The sequence below is a fragment of the Sylvia atricapilla genome, chromosome 1, assembly GCF_009819655.1.
Source record: "Sylvia atricapilla isolate bSylAtr1 chromosome 1, bSylAtr1.pri, whole genome shotgun sequence".
Taxonomy (NCBI): domain Eukaryota; kingdom Metazoa; phylum Chordata; class Aves; order Passeriformes; family Sylviidae; genus Sylvia; species Sylvia atricapilla.
The window spans coordinates 71558459-71577477 of NC_089140.1; the positions used below are offsets into that span (position 1 = coordinate 71558459).

A 19019-nucleotide genomic window follows, 5' to 3' on the forward strand; every position below is an offset into this window, starting at 1 on the left:
ATCTTGTTCAGCAGGCATGGTCCGAAGGTAACAGTTAGAAGTAGCATTGCCAATGGGCCTACCAAGGTGGAAATTAAAGTGGTTAACCATGGGGATTGGTTAAACCAGGATTCGAACCAGCCTTGCTGAGCTTCCCTATCTTTCTGTCTCTGAGCCAGTCTGTTTCGGAGTTCGGCCATGGAGTCTCTTACGACTCCGGTGTGGTCTGCATAGAAGCAGCATTCCTCTTTCAAGGCTGCACACAGGCCTCCCTGCTGCATGAACAAAAGATCCAGTCCACGCCTGTTTTGTAGAACCACTTCTGAGAGTGAAGAGACTGACTTCTCCAAGTAGGAAATGGACTTCTCGATCCTCTGCAGGTCCTCATCTATAGTTATTTGCAGCTGAGACAGACCCTGGTGTTGTGTTGCCAGGGCTGAGACACCTGTCGCTGTGCCGGCTGCTCCTAAGCCGAGTAGCATTGCGATGGTAACACCTGTCAATATCTCTCTTTTGTGGAGCCTGTTGGATTCTTCGAGAAGGCTGTACATTTCTTCCTCTGAGTGGTACAGGACTCTAGGAACAATCAGAACTTGGACACAGAAATCGTTAGAATCATCAAACTTGGGAAGAGATACACACGGACTTACTCCGGACCTCTGACAAACCCACATTGCCGATGTAGCAGGTATTACCCACTTGTTATTCTTTCTGTTAGGCTTTACAACTCTGGTACAGACATTCCCTTTTCGCTCAGCCAGGGTTGCATTACCAAAGCATTTGCCTCGGCCTGAGACCTGGCTTAGGGTGATCCCTCTGCGAGGTGTGTCCCATCGGCACTGCTGGGGTGCATCAGCGGCTGAGTAACTGAATGGGGTGTTTAAAGCAACTCCTTCATAAAAAGGTGGTTGGACATCATAACAAAGCCAACAGGAATTGGTTAGGTTAGGGTTAGATTCGTTCAGGGATAGGAAGGTAGCTTCTAACATACGAAAGATTGGATCGGGATCTGACCTAGCTAATTTGTCCATCTGAAAGGCTTCTGCATCACTAGTTGGGGTTCTGCTGACACCCGTAGGTGCAGCCCTAGGGTAAGTCATATTTCTCTTTGTCTGTGTGCTTTTAATTATCTTGTTGGGCCCCACAGCTCTGGGTTCTGAGGGTTGAGACTTGGTAATTTGCACGTTCACCCACTTTTTTGACCCTTGAAGGACCACTGTCCAGGTTTTGCCCACCGTCCAGCTAGGATGAGTGGGTTGCAAAACTGTCATGTTATAGTATATGCACTTTCGGATTTTTGGGATCTTGTAGCTATATCGATAGGAATTCCCGTGTACAGAGAGAGGTGTTTTACAACCTGCGGGTGCCCAGGTGAATTGCAGGAATTTGTCAGGTTCTTGTGGGTCCCACCCAGGCCCTGACGGCCTGGCGTCTGTTACAATGGTCTCACATCCCCAATGTCCGCAATATCCCCAGCCGGGGTTATTACAATAGCTTTTTCCTGCGTTTGAAGCTGGGCACCAATAGGATAGGTATGTGTGTGATGAAAATGGAGAATAAGGGTCTACCTTTGGTTGTCCTGGAAACAAATCGATAATACGAAGCACGAAGGATGGACTGTTTGGTGTGGTGATGTCTCTGAGCACCTTACCACTGGTAAGATGTCTCATGACCCACCTGAATGGCTGATGTGGGTAGAATTCTGAGCTGGCTTGTCCTCTGGCGACAAACCCCAGCAACAAAATCACACAGGCATATCGTTGGTGCTTGGATCTCGCCCGCGTGGGTTTCTCTGGTGCTTTCTGACGGCTTGGTGGTGCGTCTCGTTCCTCTGGCAACAAACTTAAATCGGTTAGTTTGCACTGAGTTTGTTCCTTTACATTGTTAAAAGCTTTGCTCGGTTTCGCTGAAAACTTTATAAAATCTGTTATCTCCGTTTCCGAATCGGACTCGGAGCCCTCTGTAGAGCTCGCCGTGGAGTTGTAACTTCCTTCCGTATCGGAAGTGAACTGGTGGTAAGCTTCCGGTTTGCTATGCTTTTTCCCCGGACTCCGCCCCCGTTCCGCCTTCCGCGGGTGGGCTCGGATGTTCCCTCTGCTTTGACTCCATTCCGCCTCCCGCGCCCGGCCCCCCCCTTCCGACCGGGGGTGACGCCGGCGCCTCTCGCGGGGGTTGTCCCACGTTCCCCCTTTTTGCTCGTCCCCGCGTCTGGTAGATGACACCGGTAAGGGACCTTGTCCGCGTGTTCGCCCCCCCCCGCTCTCCTGCACATGCGCCATGTAGGTCGGTGGCTCCGGAATTCCTCCGACCCCCCACGCATGCTCGGTCGCGGCGTTTTGCACTTCCGGGTTCGCATCGCCACGTGGCGCCCTCCCCCGCTCGCGCTCCACGTGGTCGGCGCCATCTTGGCCACATGGCGGGGGGGGTAGCGGCGATTGGTCGCCCCGCCCCCGCGCCGGACCGTCGGCGCCATATTGGCCATATGGCGGGGGGTGTATGCCCTCCGCGGCGATAGCCAATCTCTCGGCGTCTCTTGCCTGCCGCGCGAGTTCTTCCCAAACGAGCCGCGTACATTCCTCCGCGCGGCCGCGCCGCGTCTCCGCACCCGGGGAGACCGCCGTTTCGGACCGTGCCGGGGAGCCGCCGCTCCGCGCGGGCGGCGCCGCCGCCGGTCCTAGCGCCATGCCGCCGCTCGGACCCTGATCGCGGCAAGGAGGGACTATCGGGAAAGCCGCGGTTTTTTCGGGGGTGTTCGGATCTGGGGGCTCTCGCGGGGGGACCCGGGGTTTTTCCGCGTGCTCCGCGGCTTTTATGCATGTATTTGTGGAGGGGGATGAGGCGTCTGACTCCCGCTTTTCCCCTGGGGTCTCTGCTGCACTGCGCCCCCCCCCCGTCTCTTCCGGGGCTTCTCCGGAGGGTCCTGCGCCCCCTCGGTCCCCTCTCCCCGGCTGCTTAGCCGTGAATAAACACGTTTTTGCAGCGTTCCAAGCCTCCTGTTCTTCCATTGCTTTTCGCAACACTTTTTCAACTTTTCCCCATGCTTTTAAAACTTTTCCGCTGCCGGTGGCTTTTGTATCTTCCGCCAGGGCAACTGTATATTTCTCCCACCCCTCTGAATTTAATATGTCTATAGGGCGTGAAATCGCGCCTAGATCCGTTAACCTTGCAATAGCAAGAAATAAATCTTTTTTGTCCCACGCAATTCCCGAGTGGGTTGCTAATTTACTCATGACCAGCTTCACGGGGTCCATGTTTCCCGCGGGGTCCTTTGGGGCGTCCCCCTTTTCCTTCTCCTCCTCAGGAGTTCGGACCGGCCGACTCCTACCCGCTGTGCCTTTCCAAAGCGTAGCTCCCGTCCTCCGAGGTAATCGTTCCCGGGTTTACGGCACCACTTGTAGCAGTTCGCTGTTTCTGCCACAGTGGAGGCTCTGGTATCTAGGCATACAGCACGACCTCCACTTTACTTTCATGAGTGGGTCGGGTCTTGTAACAGACGCATGGTACCAATATGGCAGACGGTTACAAAAGACGTTTATTAAGTAAAAGGTTCAGGTTTTATACCTCTTATCTACTACTACGTCAAACAGGATATTGCCACACCTCCTGGGTTAGTAGTTGGAGTGGAAAAGTACTGGCACATGTTAGTAGAGGGTCTACATTCCTTTCAGGGGTAGCTTATCTCGAGAGGGGGATGGGGCTTGCTCTCTTCCTCACCGTTACAGTCCGAGATCTTCCGGCCGCCTGTCCCTATCTAACCACAAGTGATGCAGGTTGTATGCTACCAGTGTAGAGACTAACTCTAAAAAAGCTGCTGGAAAGGCACAGGGACTGTATTTTCTCTGTATCATTTAGAGTAATTGAGTTTCTTGCCCGATCACACTTGTAGAGGGAGTGAATTCTAATACAGAGCAAGTTGACAACTACAGTGCTAAGAGGATAACTGGGGTTTTTTTCTATCTCTAATTCGCTGGGTAGTGTATATGTTGCTTTTTCTTTTATACTAATCATGATTATGGGTCCCATCAAAATAAACAGCCTGCAAACACAGCAAAATAAATCCTTCCTCTCCCATTTCAAGAAGCATATTTTTGTCATGGGACACTGCATTTCTCTCTCATAGGTTAGATAGTAGGATATTGTACTTAGGGTATTTAGGATAATGTTGAGGAAAGTATAGTTTATTTATCTTAAGGGCATAAAGAAAAAGAATTTTGAAAAGGAACAAGTAATAAATGAGTTTAAACAAAGGTTAGGGAGGCAGGTAATGCTATCTGCAGTTTGCCTAGTTTACAAAGATCAGGTTGTGAGTATCTGCTTCATACATCATTGACAAACAAATTACGAACATACTGTTCTTTATTCATCTGTTCTGAGAGATGAAGTATAAGTGCAGCAAATAAATCTTGATTTTTCTTAAGCTCAGTTGACGTGCTGGAGCCAGGTAGCATATAACTTGTATCTAATAAGCTGAGCAAATGTGATCTGGAAGACAAAGAGAAGAAAAAATGTGTGTGCAGTTTCTCAACTCTAGATTGCACATAAACTGTGGAAAAGAGAGGCATTCTTTACCTCTCACCCCTACCTCCTACAGTAGCCCTGACTTCTTTAATGCTGTTCCATTTAAAGCAAAAAAGCAAACAAGGAGGAAAAATGCTGACCTTGCCAAAGGTTCAGAAATTCTCCCTAAAATTCCAAAACACTCCTTTTAGCTGTGTGGGAGCTCAGTGCCTTTGTTGGAGCTCTATGTTTAAGTAATCTGTCTGGAGCCAAGGTTAAGTATTTTCATGACACATCCTGGACATTGTCATATATGGAAGGTGTTTGGGCAGATCTGTGTCTAGGATGCCTTGGCTCAACTGTGCTGCCTTCTAGCAGAGCAAATAGTACATACAGGCTGTCCATCTGTATATTTTTTTTCCTCTGGCCAAAGGAATGGAGCAGCTTCCTCATCCGCTCATTCTGAAACACTGAACTATCTTGCTTTAATGTGTATTTGTTTCAGTCACCACCTATTTATTTATTATTTGGTGAACACTGGGGACTGTTCCGTGGACTCCAGAATATTGTTTACTTTCACTTAATGTGGGAAAAGTATATACACCAGTGTATTACCAAAACTAGGAAACTGCAGATTAGCTGAGAAAGTACAGGACTCATGAAGAGACGGTACATAATTTCAAGGACACCCACAAACAAGCATTTTATATGCATGACATATATGCAGAAGTAATGTGTCCAAAGAATATGTAAAGATTGGTGAGAAGAATTGAAACAGAAGGAAAAATCACCGGTAGAAAGAGTGACAGAGTGTGTCTATATAAGTCACTTGAGATGTCCTGAATGAAAATGTCAGTAAACTGAGAGAAGTAAAAAAAACTCAAGGACAAAAGTAACTATCTCATCAGTTCTTCTTTAGGTTTTGTAGTTTGTTATTGGTAATTGTTACTATGTACTTATAGTTACTGTGTATTTATAGTAATTGTTACTATGTATTTATAGTAACAGTACTATAGTACTATGTTACTATAAATGTTACTAAAAGAACCTCTTTCTTTTGCAGCTGTTGAGAAGTTCTTTGGTGAACAACAGGACCCAGGCTAAGGTGGCAGAAGAGCTGGGCATGCAAGAGTTTGCCATCACTAATGACAAGACAAAAAGACCTGTAACTCTTCGAACTAAGACTTTGGCTGATCTCTTGGAATGTAAGTTGATCTGGTTATAACTTAGTACTTAATGACTTCCTTTTCCTTGGGGCTTGTTTAAGAAAGCAATTAGAAATCCTCTAAATCACTATTAAAAAGGTATGTTCAGGTTTCCAAATGAAGTATGCCCTACCTCTGAAAGCCAGATATTTGAAGACTAGCCTACATTTTTGAAGTATGTATAAAAGTGTGAAGGAGGCGTAATTGCAGACAGAAAGTTGAAGGCTTAGAAATTGAGGAGTCGAGATGACCAGGTCAAAAGCAAGTCTTCAAAGTCAAAGTTTATAATCTGAGTTGAGCTATTTAACGGCAGTTTCAGTGTTTAATTAGTATGTTCTTGACACTCTGGTAAGACAAAATAGTTCCTTCAGCAAGTGAATATTTCTCTGGTTCATTTGTCTGCATTTGAAGAGATTTTAAAATAGTCACTCCACAAGAGGGGATGGCTACATGGAAAGGAAATTATTTTTTAGTTGATTTTTGGAAGTTTGTGCTACCTACTTTCCCATGAAATGGAAAATAAATATTCTGCACAGAAAGGTAATCCCTATCCTGTATATTTTGATGTATTTTGCAAGCCATTCAGACCACTTGGCTTTTGCAAAATCCTGTAAACAAATGGAAATGGCACACAAACAAGAGTGATTTATATCTAAATTATTTTATGGTACCCAGTAGGGATTTATTTGTATGTATTCATGGTCTCCTGGTTAAAATGTGAGATTAGGAGCAGAGTGTTGTTTCTAGGACTTTAAATGACTGGGTGGATTTGGGTAAATCACTTAATCTCTTGGTCAACTTGATTTTTTTTTTTCCCCAAGTATGCAGGATAATACCCTCATCAGATCACTGCTCTGAAATGTAATTGAATATGGCTTTAAAGTACTCAAAGATACTTGTTTCTAAAAGTGCAAGCCAATAATGCTCTCCATGGATGAGTGACAGTAGCTTTTTTTTTCCCCCCAGCCTTTATTGCTGCCTTGTACATTGATAAAGATTTGGAATATGTTCACACTTTCATGAATGTTTGCTTTTTTCCACGGCTAAAGGTAAGATCAGTCAGTTTCCTACTTTCCTGCCACTCTGTTTTAACACACTGTGGCATTTGAAACTCTTACTACAGTCTCTCAATCATAAAAGCATCTTTGTGGACTTCCTGCAGGAGTTTATTTTAAATCAAGATTGGAATGATCCTAAATCTCAGCTTCAGCAGTGCTGCTTGACTCTGAGGACAGAAGGAAAGGAGCCGGACATTCCTCTTTACAAGTAAGACCAGGCATCTTATGGTCCCCAGCTAATTGTAACTCTTCCTTGTATGTGGAGCAAGATGTGATCAGTCACCCTACATTTTCCCCATAGTTTGTTTTTATTGTCATTATCCAAGCCCTCGACTCTCTCTTTGCCTGAAAATGGAAAATACTGTTTTCTAAGGTTTAGGTGTATAATCCATTACAAGGAACAGTTACCAGGAACAGTTAAGCATTTTACCTTTACAGTTGTAAGGGGAAAATACAGCTTTTATTTTGGAGTGTTTAATTGGCATAATTCTTTATTTGTTTTTCTTTTAATGTAAGGAATGGCGGTATTAAAAGAAAAGAGTTAAGCAAATGGCTGTTTTGTTTCGAGGTCAAGATATCTCCTTTCTGTTCTCAGTAACAGATGATGTTTCTTGATATTATTATGCAAACATAATAATGCCTGATGGTACACCTCAACATTATGGGCACTGTTTCTCATCCACAGGCAGGCACTGAAGGGCAGCACAAGTTTTGTACATTTTTGCTGTACACTTTAGCTCACAAATGTTCCCATGTTTAGTGACAAAGAGCTCAGGGCAGTGGACCTTTTAACTTGTACACCCCGGTTGGATACCAGAAGCTGGATGGGATAGATCTCCCTTTTCACTTCCAGTAGCTAAATAGTGTAATAGCTGCTTCAAAATGATAATAAATAATAAACCTTAGGCTGTATATTACATCCATATCCATTCAGTTAATGTAGGAAAGGGTGCAATGCTAGCCCCGAAAGAAGAGATTAAGGCTATGAAAATTTAAGGCTTGTGTTGTTGGGATTATTATATCACAAAGATACAAAGAATGAAAGTGTGAGTGCCTTTGTCACAGGTACTGAATTAAGGTTTCCAATGCAACGTAGCAGTTCAGTGATGGTGAAACATGCTGCACTTCAGAAGTGCCATCCCCTGAACACTGCAGCCAGTGCTGTGCAGGTCTGACTCCTCTGTGGCTCTGTGTGAGGGTTCAGGGCTTTGTCTTGAGTGAGGGGGATGAATTCAATAAAAAACAATTTCCTGTTTTTGTAAAAACCACTTAGTATCAAGTACCAAATGTTTGTTTTGTTTTGCTGTGATGATAAATTGATTTTTATAGTACAGCTCAGACCTAGTAATATGCTGTTATCTTTCTATTATCTTGTTAAATTTCTTTTCTTGGGATTATCTGTTTCACTGCAGTCAGTACTCTTGCTTTTAAATTTAGGGTAGGTTTTATTTGCTCTTGTCACAGTGCAAGGAGAGATAGAGTACTTAGTTAGATACTTTAAAAATTGATGTGAAATTCTTGTTGCTTCTAAAAAGAAACAAGGTAGCGGACAAAACTTGATCTGAAAGTGAGGAGAGATTTGGGACAGCAGTAAGAAACTGCAAAAGAAGCAATTCATTGCACATCTAGGGAATTGCCTTTTCTCTTTTAGATGGTTGTTGATGTATGTCCTAGACTTTAGGTCAGATGGAAAGTTTGTTTTGTGGCAAACTAACTTTTCAAAGCTGATGAGAAATTTCTTTGTGCTGTGATAATTCACTGTAGAGAGCAACCATGTCTAATATAAAGTCCTTGTAAAATCTTGCTACCTGCAAGAATCTCAGGCACTAAACTTCTAATGCACGCACAGTTGTATGGGTGTGTTTATTTGCAATTGCACAGCTCTGCATAATTTATTACTTTATTGCAAGTGTTTTTGGAGTGTTTGAACACTTAACATTACAGTTTGCATTTTTGCTTATAGGTTAAATAAGGTTTTAATTTTCATGTGGTGCTCCTGAGTGAGCCTGGAGTAATAAACATGATCGATATAAATACTGTTCCGGTAAGCTCTGGGTTGGTGTGATCTATACAGACATCCTTTAAACCTTGCTCTATATTTTGTATTAATTGCACTATATGTATTGACCAGACTGAAAGCCTGGTGATCTATGTGCCTCGAACAGATTCTGTGTTTTAAAACTCCCCTGCATGAATAAAATATTTCTTCTTTCAGGACCTTGCAGACAGTGGGACCTTCTCATGCCAGGACATACACAGTAGCTGTTTACTTCAAAGGGGAAAGAATAGGATGTGGTAAAGGTCCAAGGTATAGTAAAAAATTAATCACATGTTGTTAAGAGTGTGCTGGTGTCCAAAATGACTGGAGATAGACCATTGTATGGTCTGCCTTGGAAAAGGAAAACTGTAGGGCCATCTTCAAACTTCTCTGCTTCAGGAATTCCTGAAGGGTTCTGTGTTGGTATAATTTTGGATCTTAAGCTTCTTTTGGTGAACGTGCCTTCAAAGTGGCTGGCAGTGCTAACTCTTTGTGGCTCTCAGACTAGAAACTGCAGAACAGCTTCTAGGAAACAGTGTCTTTGTCTTGGTATTTGCTACTGGATTACCATGCAATTTACACTGGCAAGTTAAGAGTGCCACATTATTATGCCTTTTTTTTTTTTTCCTGAGGTTACTACTTCTAGGCATTTTGGAATGATTTTAAGGGTTCAAAGACTTCTACCATGAATCCCAAAAACCTCATTTTATGCTACCAAATCTGGTGGTGGTTATAAAAATACCATTTTTCTTTTAACATTCACACATCTGTGATTTTGTTGCTTTTTTCTTTCGAGTAAAATCATATGCTTTAGTGAAGAATGACTGGAATATTTTGTTATTGTTATTGATCTAAGTTAAGAAATATTCTACTGGAGCTGTAGTACTATTGCTCACATATTTATGGAAAGGCTGATATATCACACACTCTGGGAATTACTAGCTGCTGGTTATCCAGAAAGTTTCATTACAAAAGAGCAACTAGTGCTTCACTTTGTCAGAAACTTTAGTTTATTCTGTACAGCTTAGATCTCGTAACATGTTTTTGTTTGGCTTTCACAGTATTCAGCAAGCAGAAATGGGAGCTGCAATGGACGCACTTGAAAAATGTAAGATGTTTGGGCAACAGGGGATTAATTCAAAGTTTATTTCCTTGTTCTTTAGTGAGACAAGGTGCAGATTTTGTGGGGGATGAGTTTTGAACAGAGCACATATGCTAAGTGCTCTCAGCTTCTAAGCAGCAGGTTTTCCTCTTAGTGCTTTCAAGACAGTTTTGTAGCAGCTGAAATTGATGTGATCCCAACAGGTATTTAACGAGAGCTGATCAGCTACAGAGGATGCAACTTTAAGGGAACCCTGTGCAATAAAGTTTCGCTGTGGTTTTCTATGCTTATGCGTGCAGTGAGATAAGACTGCATAGTCTCTGATGCTCCTTGGGTTGTCTCACCCTTTAATTCAGGGGAGGAGGAAAGTGCAACCTTAGGAAATAAAATTTGATCTCAGGTTATCAGTAGACTAGCTTAAAATCTAAGAGGCAGATCCTCAACAATTTAAATAGATCTTTAGCTGTGAAGGAGGACTAATATCAGCGGCAGATTGAGAGATCTGTATATACATCTCTCTAAATTATGTGCTGCATAGCCAGCATGGGAGCTGTCCTTCATTTAAATGTAGTCTCAGATAAGAATGAGTGTGGGCAAGCTTCTTATATGAAATAACTTTGGTCGGTTGGGTTAAAGTGCCAGGTGTGGGTGACTTGTAAACAAATAGATAACAAGGATTTCGTGCAGCAGGAATTCTCTGTTGAGAAGAACATGGGGAGTCCATTTTTTGCATTTCATTCAAAGGAAACACATGCAGTTCCTCAGATGTCAAAGGTTTTTAATCTGTTATCTCTGCATGTGGAAATTCAAGAGCTTAAAATTTCAGGAGGCAATAAATCGTGTAGTTCAGATATGTTTTTATATCCATCTGCTAAGCATATACTTCTCACACCACCAGTAAATTTGACAAGTAGAAAAATGTAACTTCCCTTCTCTGCAAGATGTTACTGAAGTTTTCTTCGAGTGAATTTTCTTGTGACAGTATCACCACTCGAGAGAGTTGTGAGTTTCATGGCCTATCAATCCAAGGACTTCACAGCTCTCTTCTGACATATATATTTGTTTAAATACCACAGAACTCTAGAGGTCTGTGCTCCTGCTGCCCTTTAATTCAAAACGGAGCCAACTTTCAAGTTAGTTTCTCTGTGCCTTGCCAATCAAGTTTTAATTTTCTTTCGGGAGGAAGTTATACAACCCTTAAGGGCCCCTGTTCTGCAGTGGTTTGGTTTGTTTCTTGGGTTTTTTAATGCATAAATAGTTAACTTCTCGTAAAAATGGTTTTCATATACCTATTTATATGATAGCCATGATGAATTTATTACATGAGTTTCCTTCTTACCATCCTAAACACATTAGAACAGTTTGCTACTGAGCTGAGTTCTTAAAGAATCATGTTACAGGCACATTGCTAAAAATCTGATTTTCATTTTATGGGGCACATGAGCTACAAAATATCCCAGAACTCCATTAAACAAAGCACTAGTGTTTTTAAAACCAATTTTGTTTAGATTGCTTTCTGTTTTAAATAAATACACTCTCCTATGCCCAAGTTGTAAATAACAGATGAACAAACCTTCTATTCCTGTAATAGGTATATAATAAAGGGCACAAATTTCACTGACCAATAAAACAAAGCAGTAGAAAGTTATTCTGCTCTGTCACAAACTCCTGCAGTTTATGTGGCTTCTGCACCATATTCTCTAGCTGAGAATCTGTGCTGCCTAGGATCCAGAAAAAGGAGGAAAAACTTGGTGCTGAGAAGGAAAAACGCTTGGTGCCTAGGTCCTCCTCCCTGAGAAGCCTCAGCTGAATTCTCTCTCAATAGCCAGGGAGAGAGTGAGCAGTCCTTTGCTGAGACATCTACCAAATTTATTTATGGCTTTAAAGGTCAGTGTAGTAACCTTTTGTGTTCATCTCAGACTGGTTAGGTAGCCAGTGCTGATCCCAGAGCTCTGTGTGATCCCAGCAGGATTTACCACCAACTGCAGCCTGTCACATACTCTACCACCCCTTTGCTTTCTGACTGGCTGGAGGGTGCAGGTCTCCTCAGCACAGACACCTGTGAATGTCAGCACCCTGGTCATGCAGAAAACATCACATTCTGTGAGCAGTGTGCTGAAGTGAGAGCAATTCTGTTCAATTATATAAGCTGTTTTTACTGTCTCAGTTCTAATGTGTACCCACACATCAGCCGATGGACAAATGCCTGAAAGCAGAGGCATCCATCTCCCCAGCTATTTCTCCATCACCTCAGCCTTGTCCAGTGTGTTTTGGGCAGTCTTCACTCATCCATGCTCTTAGACTGCTCAAAGGTTGTCTTCTGGTACATAGCCAAGCATTAACTTTTTCAGGAGCAGACTTAACTGCATTGCATCTTGCTACACTTATTACTTTCCCATTAGGATCCCTGCCATAGTGTGGGGCATGTAGTTGATTCTGCATGGTCTAAACAGTAATAAAAATGATGGAAACGTGTGTACAATGCTTGAAACCAATGGCTCATACTTTCTGGAGTGAGAACAAGACAAAAAACCCTGACAGCATCGACAGTAGTTTCACATTCATTTTTCAGTATCGACCACCTGTTGCTAAGGGAACAGAATGTAAAATCCAGGTAATACATGGCCATGTTGCTATACCAGGATTAATTTTTTTTTATTTTTGTGAGTGTATTAGATTTGACAGTGCTTTGTAGCAGAAGAAACAGATGTAAAGAAATCATAAAGAAACCAAAGTCTTATAACACAGTCCTGGTTTACTATGTACTATAAGAAATAAATTAGTAAAAATGAGAACAACATTTCCCCCCCCACCACCTCTAATGACATCAAAGTTTAAAACAAAATGAGCTGATTTCTTTCTCTGTTACCAGTTTGTTTATTAATGTAAAATATTTCTCCGTGTGTCAGATAACTTTCCCCAGATGGCCCATCAGAAACGGTTCATCGAACGCAAGTACAGACAAGAGTTGAAAGAACTGAGGTGGGAAAGAGAGCATCAAGAGAGAGAGTCAGAGGAGACTGAAGATGCAAGGAAATAAGAGGAGGGAACAGAAGCAGTGGCATATTTACTTACTTAATAACTCTGACTGTGGCCTATGGAGACCTAACCTAGTTTCTTGCAGATGATGAATGAAGAGTGCCTGTTGATATCAAAAAGAAAATTGTAATCTCTTCTTTTAAAAGTGTGTGCAAATATAGTATTTCTTTAGTTTGCTTTTAAGTTTAGCTTTTTAATAAGTTTTGGATTTAAGCCCTTGTAATTTTTTTGAAAAGTTGATTATTTTTATTATTTTTACTGTCTTGTATGGAGTAATAAAGTATTCATTTCAAAAGCTAATAGGAGGAAAAGCTGTTTAACAATTGTCTCCTATGTCTAAGTGCTGTGTTGTCAGTGACTAGCAAAATTATTGCATGAACTCTGCTGTGGAGAAGAAAAGTATTATGAGAGACTGATTCAGCTGAGCACTTAAGCATGTATCTAAGTTTTGCAGCTAAATTTACTTATTGAGTCTGCTAGACTAGAGCTTTAAAGTTCAGGCTCTTTTTTACATAAAATTATAAAGTAATTAAAAGGAGATACTCAGTTTTGCTTTGAACAGTGGATGACACATCTGCAGTGTGACACAGGTGTGTTGAAGATTGAGGGGTTTTGTTTTTAAATCACTGTTATAAGACTCGAAGGAGAAGATAATTATGAGGCAAGAGAATGGCAATTTTTGTAGAGGATGTACATGTAGTTTGCATTAACAAGTTTAGTTTCTTTCTCAGCTTCTTGTTCTATCAGGCTGGTGCCTGCTTTAGTGTATTTCTTTGACAAGAAGACACCAGTGTGGCCATTTGTGTGAAATGGTGTATTAGAAACTATATATGAGTGCTGTTCCAGAGAGGTTCATTGAAAAGTCTTTGTCAAAAGAAGGGCCGAATTTGTCTCCAAAGTGTCGTTCAAAGGTGGTGTGCAGTTTTAAGTCACCCAGTTCTCCATTTTTTGGTGTCTGTGGCTTGTATTAGACAGACAGATGTTTCTTCTATAAAAGCTCTGAACAGCACCAGAAATGGAAAATCCACTGTGTCTGTTGGTATTTTTTCCCACTGGTTACCAGCGGTGTTTGTTCTTTTAATTTTGCTGCTTCAAGCCCTTCATTTCCATTAAGCTGGTTCTCAGTTAATACAGTCCCTTGGTAGGTATTGTATAGTATTTTTTATCTTTCTTTTCTGATAAGCAAAACAGATTGAACCTTTATTTTCCTTAGCTGCACGTTTTCTTCCTGAAAGAGAAAAGATGCTTTTTGGCCAGTCATTTATGCATTTTCTGGTGTCCCACAGCTGTATGTGTTGAAGTGTGGGGCAGCTTTGTGAGCACGGATGCGCAAATCCAGCCCAAGGAATTCATGCTGACTGATGGAGGAAAGCTTTTGCCTGACAGCCACACTGCACTGAGCAGCTTCTTCAGTGATTGTCTGAAGCACCTCTCTCTGTAGGTGTGGGATGGATATCAGGAAGAGCACTTCATTGCAGGTGCCAAAGTAGGCACCAAATAAAGCTGAAAAATTCAGACTACACAAATGTCTTCCCAAAGTTTCACTTCCGAGCTAATCAATGCATGTATTTTCAGAAGCATACTTTTCTACACTTGCAATGTGAGATGCACTTACATAAGGGGGGTTTTTTACACTTGAGCCCACAACACTACCTCATTTTTTCCAGCCTCTATGATTTGCCTTTTCCGAATGGATTGATGCTTAAAATCCATTTCAGAGGATGAGAGAAAAAGAAAAAAAAAAAACAAAAACCAAAACACATTCTGTAATTTAGAGAATGATAAACCATTAAAACATAATGGAGGGAATAAAAACAAGGTAGAGGCGGGGAGCTGCTCTCTGCTGAATGCTGCTGCTGTTTGACTGTTGAGAAGTGATTGTAACTTCCTATGGCTTCAGTGGGTAAATAAAAAGCTGAAATGCTTCTCAAGAGTAAGAAGCTTGAAAAGCACCAGCAAGTCCCCTGTCCACGAGTGTTTCAAATTATTTTGCCTATCTGCTTCTAGCAGTAAGATGAAATGGTGTGGTGCTACAGGGTCAAGCATAACTGTGTAAACCAGTTTTATTTTTTCCCTCTTAACTGTGACCTGTTTCATATGATTAATGAAAATTATTTCATTTTCAGGTGTATGATTGTTAGCAAATTTCACCATATTTGGCATCACCAAAGTACCACAATGGAATTGTTAGCTCACAGTTTAACGTTACTTTCATTATTCCTATATATAATTTCACTTTTCAGCTGTAAGAAGACTGCAGTCTTATTCATAAATATTTTCATTAAATAATTTGAATTTATCAGATAGGCTGTTTTGGGAGCAGAACCCAGGACTGTTCTTTGTTTTCTTCTTTGACCCAGAAACTGCTTGGAAAAAAACAAACTTTTAAAGTAATTCCTACATTCCAGTTACTGCAGTTAATGAATTCTAGGCTTTCCTCAATAAAATGTAGATGATAACTGTGTTTTTACAAGTGGGCTATTTTCTTTTTTTTTTTTTTTTTTTTTTTTTGTAACATAAAATGTGGGCTAGGAAGATTGCCTGAAGTAATTTTGTTTTCCTTGTCTTCAGAAAAAAAGAAAAAAGGGTAAAAAAATCTTGTTTCCTTTATTCAAGCTGCAGTCTCTTTCTGTGTATGGGCTGTCTAAAAGCAGTGGCTGTGAATGTTCCTGTTGGTTTCAGGAGTTGTGTGGAATATGAAATGTGAGCACAGTTCTTTACAACAGGCACCAAGGAGGGGAAGCATCTTCAGGTTGCCTTGGTAAAAATTATCATTGCACTTGTGCTAATCAGTGGAACAGCTGTAGCTTAAAACTAGGCAGCTTGTGCTGCTGTTTTGGAGGTGCGAGGGCATCTCTGGTTTACTGATAAAGGCAGTCTGTCTTTGCTTCAGAGCCTCTGAGCTAGGGGCTGTCCTGCAAGATCCATTGGCTTGAGTTGAGTACAAGTAGGTGAATAGAGAACGAGACTCAGATCTGTGTAAATCCAACAGATCCTGTGAATATTGTTAACATTACTATGTGCAGAGTATTTGATAGAATTGTAGCTGATTTGGTAGGGGATTTTAATTGAATTTACATAAAATTCATTATGTTATTTGTAGACCCTGAGTTTGCTTTGTAAGAATTCAGTTTCTGAAGGATTATTTAACATCAGTGCTAAGAGAACCTTGGTCTCTAAGATTGTTGTAAACATTGTTGCTAATAAAGTTTCCCAGAAAAGACTTCAGGCATAGTTGTTACTTGCTAAAACAATTTGGAAAGATCAAAAGGCAAATCCTGATCATCTGTCTCCCTACTTCAAAGACTCTGATTATACAGGCTACATATTTAAATGAAATAAGTGGTTCACTTGTAAAAACTTTCTTTTTGGTGGAAGTTTGTAACGCCCTGTAAGAGCTCGGGGAGTTGATCATCTGCATCATTTACCATTGTGCATTGTCTTTGATGAGGATGACACTGCGACAGACATTTCTGTGACCTGTACATCCACCATCCATCCCTCTTCCTACCCACTCCCCATGTCACATATTGACATTCTTTCTGGGCCCCTGAGATTAAATCAGCTGCATGTTCCAGCGGTGCATATTTCTCTCCATCAGGGAGCAGATGTACTTTAGAGGCCCTTTTCTTCCCCTGCCTGCTACAGGTGACAAAGGGAGCACCAACTTGCACCCAGAGTCTTGCTAACTAAGTATATTTCCCTTTGCCTCGATCATCACTGCATTTCTCAAAAGGATTTCAAAGCCTTTTCTGAATAAAGGTGTGAGTGATTTGCCTGTGGCTTGCAATACAGTTGTACCTAAATGTGTCAGTCATGTCATTTTGTTGCTCTTCACAGCACCTTTGTGGAGGCACTATTTATTCTGTTACCAGGAGATGAAAACGATGAAATTGTCACTGGGGGCCAGGGCTCAGGATGTCTGTGGGAGGGCAATGGAGGCAATCCTCATCCAGTGGATGCCTTAGTCTGTGGCGTTACTAACATCCTTGCAAGCCTGCTACAGTTCTCTTGCCATGCCTGAGAGGGTCTTCAAGGGAGAAAAAAGAACTCAGCCCTGCAGGCTGGGCAGTGGCACCCTCATCTCTTTTCCTGTGGAGACTTAGAAAACAATGATCAAGGAGATTGAGGACTCTACTGTCAGAAACGAGAGCCTGAACAGTGTATTGCTTGTACATCTTTTTAAAACACACAAATAAATAAATAAAACCTTCCACTTTGAGCAGACATTTCAAAAGTAATCCATTAGCAAAGGACAGGCTCTTGAGCTGACAAATTGTGAAGTTTCACTGGTGGCAGAAGCAGCCCATACATCAGCGGTCCAGAAGTGATGCAGCAGTGTTGGGTGTTTGTCACTGGAGGTAGCTTGTTACTTATTTAAAGACGGGGATGGGGGTCAGGGGAACCCATGGGACCACACTGATGCAAGCTCGGCTAACATTTCTAAAAAAGATGGTTACTTCTTTCTAAAATAAATAAAGTTACTTCCCTGCAGATTTCCTCCTTCAGTCATTTACTCTGTCAGAACAGTTCTGACATGGTGACCAGTTTCTGCTGCCAACTAGAATTAGAATTCAAATACTGCACCTGTTTCTAGAGGGATACTTGAGCTGACAAAAAGCAACCATTTCTCAATCCTGCAGCATTTGAAAAGGCTAATACTATTCTGTATCATGTTATAAATGTCACTTTTATATTAAAAAAATCTGTAAGATAAGAATTTTTGATGATCTCATGGAATAAGTCATCCAAAACTGCTGCTCTTACCTTTTGTTTTTGTGATGAAAACCACTGTCAAACACATATGTGTCTTTAAACTTCACCATTAAGAAAAAATAAATGTCAAACCATCGGAAGGAAAAAACCCACATTTTTTCTTATCCTTAATGTTTAAAATTTCTGTTATTCAATGCTGCTCTGCTTCCTTCTTCCAAAACCCAAACATTTTAAATGCGTTCCACCTGTCAGAATGTGTCAGATTTTACAACCAATATCCCATCTCAGATGATGTCTGTACATTAACGATCAAAATCAATCTTTTTGTTATTGCTTTCTGGTTCTTGAACCAGAGCTTGACCAGACATCCAAAATAATATGACACTACCAACCTTTTAAGACCTCAAAACTTTTAGAGAATTATATGGCTTTAGCCCAAAACAGGTTTTCAAGGCTTCCCATTCCCTTTGCTCCCATTTCTTTTATTTTAATTATTATTATTTTTCAAAGTTTTGTTTGTTTGTTCTTAATGTGGTCTGTAGCACTACTAATTTCTATTGCAAGGTTCCCTGACCCTTACTTCTGCTTAGCAGATAGGGCAGCAATTCCTTGCTCACTGAGTCTAGAAGAAAAATGACCTTGAACTCTTTGCTCTTGCAAGTCATACCTCAACACTTACACCAGAAATCAAGTGCCCACAGCAAGAACAAAAACCTCGCTGCATATCCGTGGAAATAAAGAACTGAAGCTTTCCAGTAAAATTTCAGGGATTCTGTCAGACGTTTTAAGAGAGGCTGTGAATTCTTGAGGCATGCAGTGATGTACTTTTTGCAGCTTATGTTGTGAATTTATGCAATTGGATTAAATTTGGCATCTATTTCAGCTGGCAGCTTATAAATGGACATTTATACGTGTAAGTGAGGAGAGAGAAGTAAGAAAAGAGAACAAATGCTTAAAACACTAGAAAACGGCTTATTTCAGCACTGACTGCTGAGAAGCAGATTGATTTGGATGGAAAAAAATTAACTACTTTCAAATACAGACTGAAAAATATGAAGTTTCATTGCAACATAAATACAATTCTGTGCCATGTGCTTTAAAAATGCATTCAGAGTTGAGTTTTATGCAAAGCTAGAAAATAAATCTTATTGGTAAGATATAGCAAATCTATTAGAAGTGTGATGATAAAACTGTAATATCTTAGAGATACAGTGGTGGGAAGTAATCAAGTAAAGCTGTGATAGTTTTCTACATTTTAATTAGAAATATAGTTGAATATGTGTGTGTTTGGCGTAAATGCAGTTATGTATGTATGTATTTATTTACTTAATGAAACATCTGAAGTTTTCACTCATTGTAACATGATACCTTTTTACCAAGAAAAG

At 41.1% G+C, this 19019-nt stretch overlaps 1 protein-coding gene and 1 long non-coding RNA gene across 3 annotated transcripts in view; one reads left to right on the plus strand and one right to left on the minus strand.

Annotated features, from left to right (window-relative positions):
• Positions 1-13218, plus strand: part of DROSHA (drosha ribonuclease III) — a 75511-nt gene extending 62293 nt beyond the window's left edge. For both annotated transcript variants that reach the window (XM_066326173.1, XM_066326182.1), the window contains 6 exons: positions 5540-5681; positions 6648-6730; positions 6844-6947; positions 8955-9047; positions 9839-9885; positions 12789-13218. In XM_066326173.1, the coding sequence (XP_066182270.1) occupies positions 5540-5681; positions 6648-6730; positions 6844-6947; positions 8955-9047; positions 9839-9885; positions 12789-12919 (600 nt within the window). In that variant the 3' untranslated portion in view covers positions 12920-13218. The remainder of the gene's footprint in view (positions 1-5539; positions 5682-6647; positions 6731-6843; positions 6948-8954; positions 9048-9838; positions 9886-12788) is intronic.
• The window catches only part of LOC136365611 (uncharacterized), a 671431-nt gene that overhangs the window by 371430 nt on the left and 280982 nt on the right, over positions 1-19019 (minus strand). The window lies entirely within an intron of this gene.